This window comes from Sarcophilus harrisii, chromosome 3 (genome assembly GCF_902635505.1).
Source record: "Sarcophilus harrisii chromosome 3, mSarHar1.11, whole genome shotgun sequence".
NCBI classification, from domain to species: domain Eukaryota; kingdom Metazoa; phylum Chordata; class Mammalia; order Dasyuromorphia; family Dasyuridae; genus Sarcophilus; species Sarcophilus harrisii.
The window spans coordinates 598,329,309-598,349,257 of NC_045428.1; the positions used below are offsets into that span (position 1 = coordinate 598,329,309).

General features: G+C 39.4%; 1 protein-coding gene across 1 annotated transcript; it reads right to left on the reverse strand.

The window, feature by feature from the left end:
• Positions 1-347: 347 nt before the first annotated feature.
• On the reverse strand, positions 348-19,126 carry LOC100920026 (zinc finger protein 420). The gene is made up of 5 exons (XM_031963338.1): positions 18,735-19,126; positions 17,419-17,500; positions 8,424-8,550; positions 7,538-7,633; positions 348-4,333 (listed from the first exon to the last, which is right to left on the reverse strand). Exons 2-5 carry the CDS (start codon positions 17,449-17,451, stop codon positions 1,956-1,958), a joined length of 2,634 nt encoding a protein of 877 aa, XP_031819198.1. The 5' UTR covers positions 17,452-17,500; positions 18,735-19,126; the 3' UTR covers positions 348-1,955.
• Between the last annotated feature and the right edge of the window lie 823 nt (positions 19,127-19,949).

Here is a 19,949-nt window from a genome sequence, read left to right on the forward strand (position 1 = left end):
TATGAACCCCATTCCATACCCATGGGAAATAACTTCCCAGAATTCTAGGCAACATTCAAATCTCCATTAATACCATGAACTTTTTCATATGAAATCATAGAAACCTTCGCTATCCTTATACCCTTTTCTATCATGATCTTAATTTAATCTTGATCTTGGGATTATTAAAACTATTTAACTTCTTTGCTCTGCTAATCTGGTATCTTTACTTGCTAATTCTGCACTTCAAAGCTGCATTTTCAAAATACACACACTCACATCCCTCACTAAAATGAATGTGTCAAAGCTCCCAGACTACTTACTCAATGACTTGTTGAAGGTCCAAACATATTTGAAAGTGAGCTCACTTTTTTTAGCCTTTTATTATAAAGCACATTCCAAATCTTATGAATTTAGGATCTTTTCAACAATAAAGCATCTTGGCAGATTATGTTCAATAACACATTCTAACAAATTGTTCTTTGAAAAGATATGAAAATATTAAGCATATTTATTAAATAATTAAGAGATAATATGATTCACAATGAAGTATGCAAATCATGGTTCATTGAACTGAGAACTGGCTCACTGAATAACTATTTTTTTTAATGAGAAACTAAGTCTTAATAACTTCTGATAGTAAATAATACAGCTATAGAATATTAGAAGTGGTTGCCATTTAAAATATATAAAGGATAAGACTGAATACTAAAAATACCTTGCTCAGATTTGAACTGGACTATTCTTGTGGAAGAGAGCTGTAGAATTCCTGTTTAAACAGAAAAAGGAATATTTGTTCTCAGCTCATAGAAATATGGCCACACAGGAAATAAACCTTTATAAGTGCTGAGTCTACAGTTTCAATTGTCTTAACTTTATAGAAACTTTCTGCAAAAGCAAGTAGCCTTCTTTTCTCTTCATATGTAGAATTAGAAGGCTGATAATTTTCTAGGTATTTTGCATTTGGTAGTAGCTTGGTAAAGAAAAGGAGAATAAATCTTAAGCTAAAGTAATTAAGCTAAAGTAATACACTGATTGATATATACATTTGAACCACAAACTCAGATGCATGTGTCACAACACAACACACACAGACCAGGTTTAATGTGGAATTATATAAGTATTCATAATCGTTTGTCAGGAGGCTGATACCTATGTGTCTGTTTCGTAAATAGGAGGATTCCAGCTTTTTCAAATCCATGTCAAAATTCCAGCATCTGTGAAATTAAGCTTGAAAGTCATTAGGAATCAACCAGATTCTTTGGAGAAAAACCCTATGTCCACAGGGGACAATCTTTGGATTACTGAAGTTTAGTTCTCATTTTCTGTTACCAATAGGAAAAAAAAATGCTATTCTAGTTCTTTCCAACCAAGTCACCTTACATTTGTAACAGGTATTTCTCCAGGGAAAGTTCATGGCTCTCAACTTCTAAGTCCAATCTCATGGGCCTCTCTTTTTCAAGGAAAAAATATATAAAAGCTTTCTTAAACCCATGTTGTTCTATCTGCCATATCACTTGCTGTTCCAATCCTCATTGATTTTTAGTCTCTGAGAGATCTTCTGTTACAGGATTCTATAGCTGGAGTAAAAATTAAGGACTTTGAATGCCGGAGTCCAATTTTCAAGCAAATAATGCAGCCTAGTTTTTAATCATACTGTATGACAGATTCTTACTTAGGCATTCAATAAGCATTTGTCAAGCATCTACCAATGCCAGATTCTGTGCTAAGTGCTGGGTAACCCTCCCCCCCCCAAAAAAAAAAAATATATATATATCTCAAATAGGTCCTTGTCTTCAAGTACCTTACGTTCTGCTGGTATGAGACAGACTACGATCCCCAAGTTCTTGTCCAAGGTCTCTTAAAGGATGTGCTATTGCTATAAAAAAAAAAAAAAATCCTACATGCTACTTTCCCTTGGTTTCTCTAAAACATTTATTTTCTGCAGGAAGGTTTTCCATTTTGCTTCCTAGATCTTATTCTTTAATATGACATTTCTTATGATTCCTAAAAGATGAGCTGTGACTGAATGTTTTCCCACATTCATTACATTCTAAGGGTTTCTCTCCAGTATGAATTCTCTTATGTTCAGTAAGACTTGTGGGATAACTAAAGGCTTTTCCACATTCATTACATTCAAAGGGTTTCTCTCCAGTATGAATCCTCTTGTGTAGAGTAAGTTGTCTCTTTTCTCTGAAGGCTTTCCCACATTGATTGCAATCAAAGGGTTTCTCTCCAGTATGAAGTCTTTGATGTGTCCTAAGGTTTGAGCTATTGCTAAAGGCTTTTCCACATTCGTTACATTTGAAGGGCTTCTCCCCTGTATGAAGTCTCCAATGCATCATAAGATTTGAACTGTTACTGAAGGCTTTCCCACATTCTTTACATTCAAAAGGCTTTTCTTCTGTATGAATTCTTTTATGAGCCGTAAGACCTATCCTATGGCGGAAGGCTTTTCCACACACGTTACATTCAAGCGGCTTCTCTCCAGTATGAATTCGCTTGTGTTCAGTAAGACTTGCTATGTAGCTAAAGGCTTTTCCACACTCATGACATTCAAAGGGTTTCTCTCCCGTATGAATTCTCATATGTTCATTAAGTCTTCCTCTCTCGATGAAGGCTTTCCCACATTCAGTGCACGCAAATGGTTTTTCTCCGGTGTGAATCCTCTGATGCTTCATAAGCGATGAACTTCTTATAAAGGATTTCCCACATTCGCTACATTCAAACTTTTTTTCTCCTGTATGAATTCTCCAATGAAGCTTCAAGGATGATCGGCTACTGAAGGCTTTCTTACATTCATTACATTCAAAGGACTTCTCTCCAGTATGTGTTAACTGATGTGTCCTAAGTGTTGAACTTTGGCTGAAGGCTTTTCCACATTCACTACATTCAAAAGGTTTCTCTCCTGTATGAATTCTCTGGTGTTCAGTAAGACTAGTGGTATAGCTAAAAGCCTTTCCACATTCATTACATTCAAAAGGCTTCTCTCCGGTATGAATTCTCATATGTTCTGTAAGTCTCCCTCGCTCTATGAAGGCTTTCCCACACTCGGGACAAGAAAAAGGTTTCTCTCCAGTATGAGTTCTCTGATGCTTTCTAAGTGTTGAACTTGCACTGAAGGATTTCCCACACTCACCACATTTGTAACGTCTCTCCCCGGTATGAAGTCTCCGATGATATCGAAGGGATGAGCTGTGGCTGAAGGCTTTTCCACATTCGTTGCATTCAAAGGGTTTCTCTCCAGTATGAATTCTCTTATGCTCAGTCAGTCTTACCTTTTCTATAAAAGCCTTCCCACACTCATTACACACGTAGGGTTTCTCACCTGTATGAATTTTTTGGTGGCCTTTAAGTGATGTGCTTCTACTGAAAGATTTCCCACATTCGTTACATTCGTGTCGGTTTTCTCCAGTATGAAACCTACAATGATCTCTAAGGGATGAGATGTAGCTAAAGGTCTTCCCACATTCTTTACACTGAAAGGGCTTCTCACCTGTGTGAATTCTCTTATGTGCAGTAAGTTTTCCACTCTCTATGAAGGCTTTCCCACACAGATTACACACAAAGGGTTTCTCCCCAGTATGAATTATCTGATGTCTCCTAAGTGCTGAACTCTGCCTAAAGGCTTTCCCACATTCTTTACATTCAAAAGGTCTCTCTCCTGTGTGAATTCTCTTATGTTCAGTAAGACTTATTGAGTATCTAAAGGCTTTTCCACACTCATGACAAGCAAAGGGTTTCTCTCCAGTATGAATTCTCTTGTGTACATTCAGTTTTGCTCTCTGAATGAAGGCTTTTCCACACTCGCTGCACACAAAGGGTCTCTCTCCAGTATGAAGTCTTATATGTCCTTTAAGTGCCGACCTGGTGCTAAAGGCTTTCCCACATTCACTACATTCACATGTTTTTTTCCCAGTAAGTTTTCTATGATATTGAATAAGATCTGAATGATAACTGAAGGATTTCCTGTATTTATTAGATTTCGAAAGTTTCTTGCCAGAGATTTTATGACCCTTGAGAATGTTTGGATACTGCTTGGAGGTCTTTGCACTTCCTCCACACCCACGGAGACTTCTTTCTGTGGCAGCTCTCTGCTCTGGAACAAGTGATGAATCTGAATCGCAATTTTTCCCAAATGTGTTGGTTTCATGGGTGACTGTTATTCTCTTAGACTTTCTTTGCTGGTTACTCTTCTCCCTTTGCAACTTGACATCACATTCCCAATCATCTTCCAAAATGGCATTATAAGAGCTATCCTTTATAAGTATCTCTTTGGATGTTTCTCCCAGAGAAACAGCATGCTTTGGAACTGGTTCTCTGGTTTTACACCTAGTATTCTGAATAAGAGAATCTAAAGAAAAGAACAACAAAAAAGTTACTGAAGTCTTTCCCACATTCTCAACATTCAAAAGACTTTTCTTTTGCATGAATTCTCTTATATGCAGACTTATTCTGTGGTGGAAGGTTCTTCCACTCACATTATTACATTCAAGGGTTTCATGGCTCTCTGAGAGACAACACAGAAATTGCTTTCCATGAAGGAAAAAGAATACTGATATGCAAACTACAAAACAAATATATTGTTATGAGATAAGAAGCTCAACCAGCTGATTGCTTTAAAAAAAGATTAGTTCTACAAAGCTAAATAAATGTCATTTGCTTACATTTTTTTCTCTTGTCTTGTCCTTTTACCTAACCATGTACCACATTCAGTCTTCTACAAACTTTTAGAATCACTGTTGGTTACTGGCAACAACAATAACAAAAATTAAATCATCAGGGGAAACAAAGTGGTTCTACAAACTATGAACTGGCAAACTTGTGGCAATTTCTCATAAAATCCTAGTCTTAAACTGATAAATGATTTTGTAATTACTGAGAAAAAAAACAGTGCCTACAAGCATCTAGCAAGGAGTCAGTAAAAATAAGATGCTCCAAAATCTCCAAATCTCTATTTCCCTTAAAAATTTTATAACAAACTGGTTAAAAGATAGCAGATACTTTGGGCAAGGTTTTTTTTTTTTTTTTTTTTTTTTTTTTTTTTACGATATCACTGTGGAAATGTGGACAAAATGAAGATCTGTCTGTCAAGTTATAATCCAGCAAGGTTAATGAGCACAATGTTAAAAGTTCATTAAAAGAGATGGTGTCCAACTCACTGACAGTAACAAATCACATTACAATGGAAATTCTGAATTCAGTTCTATGTACCACACATGGAAGGAACACTAATCATCTGGAATGGGTGAAGAGGAATTTACCAGAATGGTGAAGAACTAGAAATGATATCACTGAAGAAAAGGTAAATGAAGAAAAGGAATGTATAGCCAAAAGGATATAGCTCAGGCAAGAGCATGGTTATGTGAAAGGCTCTCAAGAGAACCAAATAGAATGTCTGTTTTGATACAGGACACAACAAAACCAATCAATAACAGGAAGGTTTTTATTTTGACATAAGGCAAGTTCATCATTTAATTAATTTACTTAATATTTAATTAAATTATTTATTAATGCAAAATGGAATTTGATGTGCTAAAAATGTGGTATCTCCTCCCTATTTAAGTATTCAAAAAACAGGCTGGATGTATACATGGCAGTTATTGTAGAGTGAACCCTTGCATTAGATGAGAAGATGAAATAAATGATTTCCTACACTGAGATAACAGTATTACAAATCCTTTACAATGAAGAAACAAGATATGTAGAGAAGAAAATAGATGGGCCTGAAGTCAGAAAGACTTGAGTTCAAATCTAACTTCAACCACATATTAACTGTTTGATCCTAAGCAAGTCTACCTCAGTTTCTTTTAACTATAAAATGGGAGTTTTGCCTCTGGGGTTGTTATAAGGATCAAATGAGCCAATATCATTTATAAAGCACTTAGGACAGTGCTATATAGTATACTGTTAATGTATATTAACAGGCACTAAATAAACATCTATTCTTTTCCCTTCCTTTTATCCATTATTGAAGCATTTCCGAAATTAAGGAGAAACATTAAAACTGTGGCATAATGGATTAATCTTGAATTTGATGTTTGATGTTCCAGATTTAAGCCCCAATTCTGCCATTTATGAGCAAAGTAACTATAGAAAATAATTTTAACAAACTTTTTTTTGTAGTAGTAAATTGATAGAAACAAAAAGTGTACATCACTTGGGGAATGGCTGAACAACTTATGCCAAGGCAATGAAATGGGGACTTTTTTTCCCCTTTAAATTAAATGCCTCACTTAAAAAAAAAAAAAATCTCTCCATAACATCAAAAAAGGCTCATATACTGAACAGGAAAACATGATCGCTTATGAAATAGCAAACTTTTACTACCTATACCTTATTTAAAAATTGTGTGTGTGTGTGTGTGTGTGTGTGTGTGATGCAACAAATTTAACATGCTACTCTCAAAGCTGTCTGCTTGTCTAGGCTTTCTTCTCAACCTCTGATTCTCTTGTATATATTTTTTTAAATACTACAATGACTCCTTCCTTTTCCTTTTTTTTTTTTTTTGGCTTAAGAATTATTGTTCAGGCTCTTTTTGTAGTGGCAAGGAATTGGAAATTGATTGAATGCCCATCAGTTGGAGAATAGTTGAATAAGTTATATGAACGTAATGGAATATTATTGTTCTACAAGAAATGATGAGCAGGCTGATTTCAGAAAAGCTTAAAAAGACTTATATCAACTGATGTTGAGGGAAGTGAGCAGAACCAGAATAGACAGAAACAGCAAGATGTGATGATCACCTGCGATGGACGTAGGTAGCTCTTCTCAGCAATTCAGTGATCCAAGACAATCCCAATAGACTTTGGATGGAAAATGCCAGAGAAAGATCCATGAAAACTGAATGTGGATTGAAGAATGGTAGTTTCATTTTTTTTTGTTTGCTTTTTTCATGAGTTTTCCCTTTTAGTCTGATTTTTCTTACACAACATGACAAATATGGAAATATGTTTAAAAGTATTTCAGATGTTTAACTTATATCAGATTGCTTGCCGTCTTAGGGAGGGGAGAAGGTAGAGAAGAAGAAAGAAAAAATTTGGAATTCAGAATCTTACAAAAATGAAGGTTGAAAACTATCTTCATATGTATTTGGAAAGGGAAAATACTACTGATGGGGAAAAAAATTTATTGTATAGTAAGAAACAATGGCTTTGAAGAATTTAAGGGAACTTGGAGAGGATCTCCAGGAATTGAGACATGAGTAGAACCAGAATAAAGTACAAAATGATCACAAAAATGTAATAAAAGAAAACACTAAGATATATCAAAAAAAAAACCAATACTATAAGACTAAAAGCCAATCTCCAATGTCTACAGAATTGAACTGAACTAAGCATTCAAGAAGAGGAAACCATCACACAGGAAGGACATTAAAGGATGTAAGTAAAAAAGGTAAAATCAGAAATGACAATGACTTAATTTCGTGAAACCTGGTATGAAACATGAAGTGATAAGAGACATCAAGAAAATAATTTATTGTAACAAAAAATTAAGGTATGTCAGAGATGTCATATACACCCTGGGTGGGGAAAGGGAGGAATATATGGTCACTCACCTAGACAAGGGCTTCTGGGTACTTCTCCCTCAGGTATCCATGGCACTTCACCTTTCTCCAGCTGGGAGATCACATCTGGCTGAGAACCTAAAAGCCCTACTCACAGAGAAACAAATGGGGAAAAATGCTAAGAATAGATGATATCTCACATTTCAATCTCATAACTCTTTTCTCCTTAAGGAAAAGGGGACATAGGAAGAAGGGCAAGAGTGTGGTAGACTGAAGCCCTCCATAGGATGCTAAGTATTGTAGTCTTAAGAAATATGGGGGGATGAAAGAGGCTGCAGAGGTTGGGGTAGGATTTGATTTTAGGCTCATAAAGAAAATTGGATCATTTGACTCACTAGTTTTTAAGTTAATAGGAACCCTTCACAATCTTGGAACTCTACAGGACAAACTAAGACCTGGAAGAAACCAGAGAATGAGGAAGATGTTGCTTTAGAGCAAGGGTCCTCAAACTACTACGGCCCGTGGGCCAGATGTGGCAGCTGAGAACGATTATCCCCCTCACCCAGGGCTATGAAATTTATTTAAAGGCCCACAAAACAAAGTTTTTGTTTTTACTATAGTCTAGCCCTCCAACTGAGGGCTGTGGGACAGTGAACTGCCCTCCTATTTAAAAAGTTTGAGGACCCCTGCTTTAGAGGCTACACAGGAGAAACACAAGCTTTCCAGTTTTCTTTTTAAAAAGTCTTCACTAGAGGAACTGAAACATTTTGTTCGGTCCCAAGAATTGACAGCTCCTTCTATGACATGGGTTCTTAAACCATTCTGAAAACTCAACTAAAACTCAGCGGAGTGATTCAGATATTCCACAGCCTAAATTTAGTAAATGAGAATGCATGGGCACCCTCAGAGACTGATTCCCAGGGGAACACTTCCTTACCCAGGAAAACTAGGTTCTTGTAGTTCTCCAGCATCACATCCCTGTACATATTTCGCTGAGAAGGATTCAGTTGTCTCCACTCCTCCTTGGTGAAGTCCACGGCCACATCCTTGAATGTCAATGATTTCTGAAACACAAACATTTCTGCTCATCCAGAGACCAACCACATCATCTGAACCATAGCAAAGCCAAGAACCTGGCAAAATGTGTGCAAAGAGTCTTGGGAGGGCACAAAGGATTTTATATGTATGTTCCATGTCAAATATTTACCAAACCCTACTTATTCTTAGTCACTTGCCCTCTGCTATGCAGACTACTGTACATAATTATACCAACTCATCCTTACAAACCAGCCACCAAAGGGAGCTTCAAGTCAAATTCATTTTTTTATTTTGTTATAAATTTATGTTATTATATATTTATAATATATTGTAAAATAAATATTTTATTCATGAATTCCCCCAAAAAATCACCTATATATATGATCAAATATATAACACTGAAATCATACCATACATAGCTAACTTCCTAAAAGCTACATCATAGTAATCACCATCACTGATCCCCAAGTTTGGGACAAAATTAGAAAGCAAAGAAGCAGCTACATTTAAGGGCTGGAGAATGGAGGTGAGGAGGCGTCTCCCCTATTCTACCAGTAATGTGGCCCTGCTCTCTCACCAATGACCATTACTTTTCTCATTCAAAGTCCCTCTGTCAAAGCCTAGGACGCCTTCTTTGATGACCTTATGAAGCACAGAATGAGACAGATGCTCAGGAAGATACAAAGCATGTCACATGACACTAACAAGAAAATAAAGGATTCACATGAATAGCCTCAGAGACACACTGTTAGTGGTTGGCCACCTCGGGTTTTTTTGTTTGTTTGTTTGTTTGTTTTTAAGAATAATACCTTTAAATTAATAAATTTCATGTATTATTGTGAGGGAGTAACCCCTCACAACTGAAGCAGCCTCTTCCACTCTTAGATCTCATTCTTAGAAAGTGGACAGTTAGGTGGTACCGTGGAGACTCATCTTCCCAAGTTCCAATCTGGCTATTTTTGTGACTCTGGTAAAGTCCCTTCACCCTGCTTGCCTCAGTTTCCCCATCTGTAAAATGAGGAAATGGTTAAATAATGCAGTATCTTTGCTGAGAAAACCCCAAATGTGATCATGAAGAGTGGGACATGACTGAAAATGACTTAACAAACACTGTTAGAAAAATGTTTAAGCCATCAGTCTAGAGAAAGGATTCTGGGAAGAAAACCTTTGACTCAAATTTCATCCAAAGACAAAAGACAGAACGTTGTCTCAGAGAGAATGTAGAATGGCCGAAACAACCCAAGCCAGGCTAAAGCACCTACTCTCCTAAGACAACCTAAGAAGACCCTAAGGGAGATCTGGCCTCCGGAAGCCAAGTTTTGGTTGGAACTACTCCACAGCATCCAAGAAACCCTGGAGCAGCCGAGAGGGGGCAGCCTCAACCCTACAAACATCCCCCTGACCCAGTTCCCTGGACCGGGCTGCTGATGGGGGAGGGAGGGAACTCTCTGGGAGCTGGGGGCACCTGCAGGTCCACAGAGTCCCCAGCTTCAGTCTGGGGTAGTGAGGGCAATGGTGGGGAACAGATCTCAGAAAATAACAGCAGGACCACCTGAGGCTTGGGTGGGACCACAACTATTAGATGCTAAAAAGAAAATAAAACAGAGAAACAAATAAAAATGAGCAAGCAAAGGAGAAAAAATCCCACCATAGACAGCTAACTATGGGGATAAGGACCTGGAAAACCAAATAGTGCCAAAACACGAAAAGATTTCTTAGAAGAGTTTAAAAGGGACTTTTAAAATCAAATAAGAGAGATGGGGAGAAATTACAAAAAAAAATAAGAATAATCCACAAAAATCAAGAAAATCATGAAAAACATGTCAGTCAACTTGAAATGAAGAATCAAATATTTAAGGAAGAAAATAATTCCTTGAAATCTAGAACTGAGCAAAGGGAAGCAAATGACGCTCTAAAATATAAATAATAAAATCAAATCAAAAGAAAGAAAAAATAGAAGACAATGTGAAACACCTCATGGAAAAAGAAAAAACTGATCTGGAAAAGACACCAAAGGGAAATAACATAAGAATAGACTGCTTGAAAATTATGATTTAAAAAAAATTATCTTGATACACGAAAATATCAAAATTTCCCTTAAGTTCTAGAACAAGAAGGCAAAACATAAATAGAAAAAAATCTACCAATTATCCCCTGACACAGATCCCAAGTGGAAAATTTACAGAAATATAAGTCACGTTTCAAAGCCTCCAAGTTAAGGAGAAACTATTGGAACTATCAAGAAAAGAACAATTTAAATATTATGGAGCTACAATAAGAATTGTGGGAGACCTAGCAGTTACTATGTTGAAAAATGGTAGGTCTTGGAATACTATATTTTGTGAAACAAAAAAGCTGGGATTAAGACCAAACGCAACTTATCCAACAAGGTTAAATATAATTCTGAATGAAAAAAAAAAAAGGATATTTAATTAACAGAAAGAATTTCAGATATTTGTGACAAAAGCAACAGAATATAAGGGAAAATTTGACATGTAATATTCAAGAGAAATATAAAGTTAACATTAAAGACTAATTATAAGGGGCTCAGAGCAAATCATTTACTTCTTATATAAGAAAATATTATCAGTTCTTTTATGACTTATTTTATGAGTAATTTGAAAGAAAGATTTGAGCAGAGCTGAATATGATGTTGTGATTCAAAAAAAGTAATACTGTATAAGGAAAGATAAAAAAGAGCAATTATTTTATACAAATGAGATGAAAAAGGAAAAATAAATATAAAAGAAGCTAGTAAGTGGAGGGAAGGTAGTGCTGAAACCTTCCTCTCATCAGGAATGGGTTAAAGAGAGAAAATATATATATATATATATATATATATATATATATATATATATATATATATATAAAATACACGTGTGTGTGTGTTTGTATGTGTGTAGGAGGGTACAAAAGTCTTCTAAAATTCAGAAATAAATAAAAGAGTGTACAGGATGGGGTGGGAAGAGGATAACAGAGGAATTCTTAGTAAGGTGGATAGGTTAAGGAAGAAAAGTGCAAGGTAGGAAGGAGGTAGAAGTACAGGAGAGGATTGAAGGATAAGAGTAGAGTGAGAAAGATAAAGAGGAAAAATAAGAAAGAGGAAAATATAAAAGTAAATATAACTTAGAATGTGAATGAGATCAATTTATACATAAACAAAAACTGAGCACATTAAAATAGTAATTCAATAAAATGTTACTTTCATAAAATGCTATAAAAATGAGACACAAACAAAGTCAGGAATTTATTATGTAAAAAAAGCAGGGGTGTAATAATAATGTCAGACAAAATTAAAGTAAAAATTGATTTAATTAAAATGAAAAAATAGAGGAACTATACTGTGTCAGTATTATTCAATAGTTTTAGACCATTTAAAACATATCTAAATGGTATGAAATACCTGAGTGTATTAATGCCAAAACAGACACAGAAACTGCATGAATATATACATAAAACATGTTTTATGCAAATGAAGTCAGATCTAAATAATTGAAGTAATATTTATTGTTCATGGATAGGTAAAGCCAATATAATTTTTTAAATGACAATTTTACCTAACTACTCAACATCAAGTCATTAAATTTACCAAGTTAAAAAAAGAAACAGACTTTATAAGGGAGAACATTATCGAAGTATAAAATTGTATATTGTATACTGTACAATATTGTATATTGTAGCCAAGAACAGAAGAAATTCAGAAAATTAGGGGGGGAAACCTTTCATAGATAATCTCTCAAATAGGATGTGATTCAGCTGGAATCCTGCAATGGAGTGAAACTAGAAAATTATAAGTTCAGAAAAATACGGAAAGACTTAGATAGGAAAGAAGATGGCTATCCATCTTGAGAGAAACAGATGACAGTGGAAATAAGCATAGTATAGTCTTACATATATGTGAATGTTCACAGATATCTATGACTATGTATATATACCCACACTTAATTGTAGCCTTCTTTGTGGAGAGGAGGGGGAAAAAAGTAAAACATGCACAGCAGAGAACAAAAGAAAGCCAACAAGGAAGCAAAGCTGGACAGCTTTGAAAACAATGTGCAGTACTTATTAAATAGGTTTTCTTAAAACAGAAATTTATTGTTTTATATTGAATCCCCTCTTACGTTCTGTTGTGTACATGACAATTTGTTATTGTTGTTGTTGTTACTTTGTATTCCAAGTTTAAAATAAATTTTAAAACAAAAGACATAAAACTAAATTTTCCTTTTTGCAATTTCCACCCACTGATCCCACAGAGCGAGCGGAATCCACGCGAGTCTCACCCATTCTCAACACACACACACACACACACACACACACACCCTTTTCTTCTGGCTAACCATCCACAGCTCCTTTAGCCTACTGTCATGTAATAGAACTTGGACCTCTCAAGCACATTTAGTGCTGGACCAACAAAATTATAAAGAACTTTACAAATAGACAAAATAACGTTTGAACAAATATACAGGTAGTAGTAGAAGAATGAGGGTTTGGCCCTTATGGATCTTAAATTATGATACATAGCAGTAATTACCAAAAACTACCTGATGTCGATGAAATGTAGAAAAGCAAATTATTTCTAAAGTCTTGAGAAGTAGAAAGATTACAGGGAAAACTGGAACACAGTCTGGCAGAAACTAGGTATAGACCAACATTGCATGCAACATAACAGCAACAAGATGTTAACATTTATAGTGACTGCCAAGTGGCAGGTACTATGCTAAATGTTTTATAATTAAGATCTTATTTCATCCTCACAACAATCGTAAGATTCAGGTGCTGATATTATCCCTCTTTTATTTATGAGAAAACTGAAACAAAGATAAGTGACATAACAAGATGAAAAAGGTTAGACAGAAAGGGGGATGTAATATTTTTTTTTTGCTTCCCTGAAAACCAAGGAAAAAATTACCCATCAGACCTATGGATAATAGAAGAGTTTGTGCCCAAAAACTAGAAATGATTACAGAAAGGTAAAATGGGCTAATTTTGATTAAATAAATTTAAAAAAAAAAAGTTTTCTACAAACAAAAGCAATGGAATCAAATGTAAAAAAAAAAAAAAATGGAGAAAAAATCCTCTCTATTAAGTTTTTCTGATAAGGGTCTCATTCCAAGATATATAAGGAATTGGTTCAAATTTATAAGAGCCATTTCTCAGCTGAATGATCAAAGGCAGTTTTCCGGGGAAGAATTCCAAGTTTTCAATACACATATGAAATAATGCTCATCAGATTGGCAAAGTTGAAAAAAAAGGAAAAATAAATGCTAAAGGAGTTTAAAGGAACATATTAACCTACTAATGATGGGACAGTAAGTGGTCCACCTATTCTGTTTGTTGTTGGTTTGTTTGTTTTTCATAATAGCTTTTTATTTTTCAAAATACGTGCAAAGATAGTTCTGAACATTCACCCTTGTATAATCTTGCATTCCAAATTTTTCTCCCTTTTTCCCCTTTTCCTCTTCCCCTAGGTAGAAAGTAACCCACTATAGGTTAAACATGTATAATTCTTTTAAGCATATTTCTACAGTTACTATGTTTCATAAGAAAAATCAGATAAGAAAGGGGAAAAATGAGAAAGAAAACAAAATGCAAATAAACAAAAACAAAGGTGAAAATGCTATGCTGTGATCCACACTCAATTCCCACAGTCTTCTCTCTCGGTGCAGATGGCTCTCTCCACATATCTATTGGAATCACCCTGAATCATCTCATTATTGACAAGAACCATGTCCATCACAATTGAACATCGTATAATTTTGGTGTTGTCGTGTACAATGATCCTTGGTTCTGCTCATTTCACTCAGCATCAGTTCATTTCAGTCTCTCCAGGCCTCTCTGAAATATCCTGCTGATCGTTTCTTAAAGAACAATAATACTCCCTAACATTCATGTACCTTAAACCTATTCAAAAATTCTCCAGCTGATGGGCATTCATTCAGTTCCAGTTTCTCACCACTACAAAAAGGACTGCCACAAACATTTTTGGACATGTGGGTCTCTTTCCCTTCTTTAAGATCTCTTTGGGATATATTTCCAGTAGAAACACTCCTGGATCAAAGGGTATGCACAGTTTGATAGCTCTTTGGGCATAGTTCCAAATTGCTCTCCAGAATGGGTGGATCAGTTCACAACTTCACCAACAATGTATTATTAATTAGTATTCCAGTTTTCCCACATCCTCTCCAACATTTATCATTTTTCCCTATCATCTTATCCAATTTGAGAGGTATGAAGTGGTACTTCAATTGTCTTAATTTGCATTTCTCCAATCAACAATGATTTAGAGCACTTTTTCATGACTTGAAATGGTCCAGTCATTCTGAAAAGCAATTTGGAACTATACCTCAAAATTATTAAAGTATCCATATCCTTTGAACCAACAATACCATTATGCTTTAAAGAGATAAAAGGAAATAAAAATATTTATTGCAGTTCTTTCTGCGATAGCAAAGAACTAAAAACTGACAGAAGATGCCCATCAACTGAAGAATGGCTAAGCAAATTATAATGTACACATGTGATGAAATATTATTGTACCGCGGCAGTTACAGAGACACCTGAAAAAACTTACATGAAATGATGAAGAATGAAGTAAACAGAACTGTGAGATCAATTTATATAATAACTGTTGTAAGACTTAAGAGTTCTCATCAACACAATGACGCACCACAATTCAAATTCTCAGGGGGTGTGTGTGTGCGTTTTATGTGTTGTGTATGTTCACTGCACACAGACAACGTGAGAACTGGGCTTCCATGGCAATCTATAGGAATTTATTTTTCTTTCTTTTTCAGGTAGCTATCTTGGATTTCTTTCCGCTAGGGAGGAGTCAGGGAAAATGAAGCAGATTTGGCATAAATTGGGGGAGAAAAATAGCTAGCAAAAATATAAAGCAACTTGGCAGATAATTTTAAACCTACAACTTACACTATGTAACACATGCCTCATTAAGTCTGTTACTTACTGTTAGTTTCTAAGACTGTTTTGAGGAAATAAATTTTCAATCTGTAACATATTCCATAACTATGATTTGACCATCAGTTCTTTAAGGACAAGGATTGTCTTTTGACTCTTTTTGTATCCCCATTGCTTTAGCACAGTGCCTGACAAAGAATAGGCTTTTAATAGATGTTTACTATTATTATATCTAGTGAAAACCAAGATGTCTAACGTGAATTTTTTTTTCCCTGGCTTTAATTTTTGTTCCTTATGCCTTTATTTTTAGTTTTAATCAGTAGTTATTAATTTTCAAAGAACACATGTGTGCATGATCCCATTCATTCACTTCAAATATCTCTTCCTAGAAACAGGTGTCAAAGTTTGAAACTGATAGCAATGTAGACTTTAGAAAGAACTTATTTACAAAGGATGCAAATGGACAATTAATACAAAAATGGAATACGGTCCTACAAGAATGCTGCAGACTGATAGTCAGAATAAACTGAGTGTTCAAGGACCTCTACAGACTTCAAGCAGGAATCTTTTCCCATTATGTTAAAATTCAGAATGAAATCCGAGTTAAAATTTTGAGGCTTGCAAAAAGAAACAAAAAATTTTTTGTGAGACTTTCTTCCATAAAGGGGCATGAGATCTCTTTGGAATGTTACTAGGAGATCTCTTGGGAGGGGGCAAATCAAAAAGAAAAAAGAATGAAATTTAGCCGAGTAGGATTCATCTGTGAGAAATCATGCTGTAAGTTTTAAAACCCTTTCACAAGCCCTGGACAATAATCATCACCTTTTGCCCCTTCTAACACAGAAGCCCTTATTATTATTATTTTTTGTATCACAGACACGTTTTGCAATTTGGTGAAACCTATGGACTCTTCAGAATATCTTGTTGCCTACATTTATTACCACAAGAAATACTCACTCTTAGTCTGAGGTTATTGGAAATAGAGATATTCTGTTCTTGTTCAAATACACGGAATCTCTAAATATCATCCAGAGAGCCCTTAGGGATTGGTGATCCCAGGCTAGAAATGCCCGGTCTAATCCTTATATAGTGTTGGATTGGCTGACAGCTCGGGCCTACATAGACCACTATAAATGGAGGATGTCCCTTTAGGTTGAGGCTACTTGAATTTGATGACACATGTGCACCAAATAGCCAACCCAGAATTCCTCTAAAATCTCCCCCAGCTTTAAGAGAATTATTCAGGCATAGGAAGGATTATTTGACATTTGAAAATGTCAAATCTATAAAGGAAAAGACACAATCTTCAAATGTATTGCTTGTATACTTTGGTTAAGGAGAACAATGGTTGAACTGGAAGTGAATGTAATTTTTTTTAATGGCTAACAGAGTTGAAATGCAGGAAAGTGGGAAGGGAGGGCTTAACTGCCTTTGATAAAGACCAAGTCCTTAAGTCCAAGACAAAGAAACTTGGGGTGTCCAAAAAAAATGGCGGATGTGATTTCTGAACCCCTGGGGGCCAACATTCAGCCAACATTCAGCAGCCTATTATATGTCAGTCTGGGATAAGCCTGGGGTTACAGAGGCAAACACCCCAAAACTGCTCCTGCCCTCGAGAAGTCAGCTGCACACATGAGGCACACAGAATAAGGGGCAAGGAACCTCAGAAGGCCCATGGGGCCAGGAGCCCTGGTCACGGTTGACCCCATTTTCGGAACGGGCACCATGGAGAGCCTCCCACTGTGGTCGATTCTTAGGCAGACCAGGAATGGGGGTGGCTCCCTGATCCAGGGACAGGGGGGCAGGGCAAGGGGTGCACCTCTTCCCAGGCTTGTTGGCTCTGGTTAAATGGGGCAGGCTGGATTCCCTCGGGGCGACACTTGGCCCGGTTTTCTGGGGTTCCGATTCTTGGCCCAGAGTGATGAAATCTGCTCAGGACAAGGCCCCATGGCCAGAGCCTAAAAGCTGAGCCTGCTACTCACCCGGGACCTGGCTGCCAGGAGCACCGACGCCATCTCTCCTGGCTCCCTCCTGGAGCAGCGCCCAGATCTTGAGAAAGTGGAGCTAGGAGACAAAAAAGGAGTCACCAGAGGCATTCTGTTTTGCAGCCCCCACTCTCTGCGGGCACCCCGATGGGTTCAGAGGGGCCCCTCTCCACCCCCCCACATCAGACACCACCACCCCCTTTCGCGCCCGTCCATCACATCTCCCAGAAACACGTCCCCTCTGAATCTGCTGAGAAAGCTCCTTCCCATCTCAGCCCCCTTCTTCTGGGAGAGGCCTGTGCTCAAGTCCAGTATCTGGGGGGGAGGGAACCTGCCTGCCTCAGTCTCCTCATCCGTAAAACAACAACAGCACCGAGTGGTGAAGGTGGGACAAGTCATTTTATAAAATGCTTTTAATTCTCGGGTGTAGACAGGACCTCCACCCATCCTTTCTGGCACTTTGCAGAAGGGGCAGAACACAACAAAGTCCAAATTTAGCACAAAGTACAAATCAAAGGCTTGAGGCCTCCCCAGTCCGGGTTACTGGCACCTTCCTCCCAACAGCAGGTGCTCACGGCCCATGAGGCCAGGTCATCCTCACAGGGCAGCCTGGTGGGCGACCTGTGGAAAGGGGCCAACATGGCCACCTTGTTTTTCAAATGCAGCACTGGAGAGGAGACATAAAAGAGGGGACGCCTGGGGGGGGAGGGGGTGTTTGCTCCAGTCCGGTGGCCACCCCCAAACCTTCTGGGGCTCGCTCCGGTATCAGACCCCCACCTCCCAGCCCTTCTCAGACCCCCACTGGCTAACATCTGCCTGGCACAGCGGGCCCATGCAGCAGGCACTACCCGGCTCGCTGAAAGAAGGGGCCTGCCAGCTGTGGACAGACACACAATAGGCACCATGGGTATGCAGGCTCCGGGCATCTCCCCGGGACGGGACCGTCCCTTCTGCCCTAGCCCGGCCTGCAGCCTGACAGCGGGTGCCGGAGCTCAGGGTGCAAGCCCCAAAGGGTGCGGGGATGGGGGCTGGGTAAGGGGGGGTCACCCTTCCTCACGGATTATGAAAGGCGCTGGGCGAGGGAGTGGTCCCGGGTCACACGGATCTGAACCGCAGATGCCGCCAGTTCCCTCCCTTCCTTCTCTGGACCCCTTTCCAAAGAGGGCACTGACGGAGGCAGAGCGCTCCCCGCGGCGGAGCCAGGAGGCTCAGGCCCCTCCCCTCCCGCCCCCGCCCCCTCCCCCAGCCCCGCCCTCGGGCACCACGGGGACTCGGAAGGGGATGCGCGCCGGGCTTCCCCCTTCTCCCCCTACCTCCCCGGGTCCCGGAGGTCCAGCCGACACCCGGACAACGGAGAGCTCAGAACGCGAATAAGCACAGGTGGGGAGGGCGCCACCAAGGGCCCGGGCAGATCGTGACAGCCACGGGAGGGGCGGGGGGGAGGGGGGGGCAGCCAGGGTAAAGGCGCGGAGGCGGGAGGCGAGCGGCCGCCGAGCACCTCCCAGCGCGGTCCCCCGCTGGGTCCCGGAGATGCCCACGGACGCGCGCACGCAGGCCTCCTCGCAGGCGGGAACGGGGAGCGCGCACGCAAACCCCGGCGTTCCCCGGCGGCAACAGAGCAGGAGCTGCGCGGCGGGGTTAACACCTCCTGGCCAGCCCCAACCTCCGCCCCCCGCCGGGACACAGGCCTGCGTCCCCCGGAACCCCCCAGGCCCCCAATTCACACGTCTGCACACATGCAAAACACCCCGGCCCCAGCCCAAGCAGAGACGGCGTGTCTGCGCCCGCGCACTGACCCGCTCGTTCGCCCCCTCCGAGGCACCCCACGCACCGGGGCCCGACTGAGCCTCCACTTCAGCGCACCTCCAAGCGCTGCCTGGCCCCGAATCGCTAGGGTCCGACTGGGCTGCTTGGTGCTGAGGGGGTTGGAGCAGCGCCGGCGCGTTCGAAGGACTCTGGGAAATGGAGTCCGATGCCTGCAGTGCCTTCTGGGAAACGTAGTCCTCGGCCTACCTCCGCGCAGGCGCACAGACCAAGAACTAAGCCCGTACTTAATTAAACCTTGGCTACTTGCCCAGCCTCGAGGACCGATTTTCCTAGCCCCTGCTCTTGACCTGATGAGGGGGAAGGGAGCGTTGCAAATCTTCATTTCCCAGAAGTCTCTACAACCCGCCTTTCCAAAGCCAAGCCAAAACCAACAGCAATAAGAAAAGCCCATCTGGGCAGAATTTGCTGCTGGGGACCCATTTCACCCGGGAGGGAGCCTTTTCCCTCACCCACAAGAGCTCAGGAGTAAAGTTCCTGGCCCAGAGTGTGGTGGTGCATTCTGGGAATCTGTGGAACTAAGCCAGTGGAGCAACAAGCATTTATTAGGCGCCTACTATATGCCAGGCACCTACTAACCCCTAAAATAACCTCTGAGTCAACACCGAGAAAATGATAGGAAGGTGTGGACAGGATTTCTTGGGTGTAGCCCCCCAGGGTCTCTTACCCTCCAGCCACTCTGACACTGAAAACCAGATATGGAG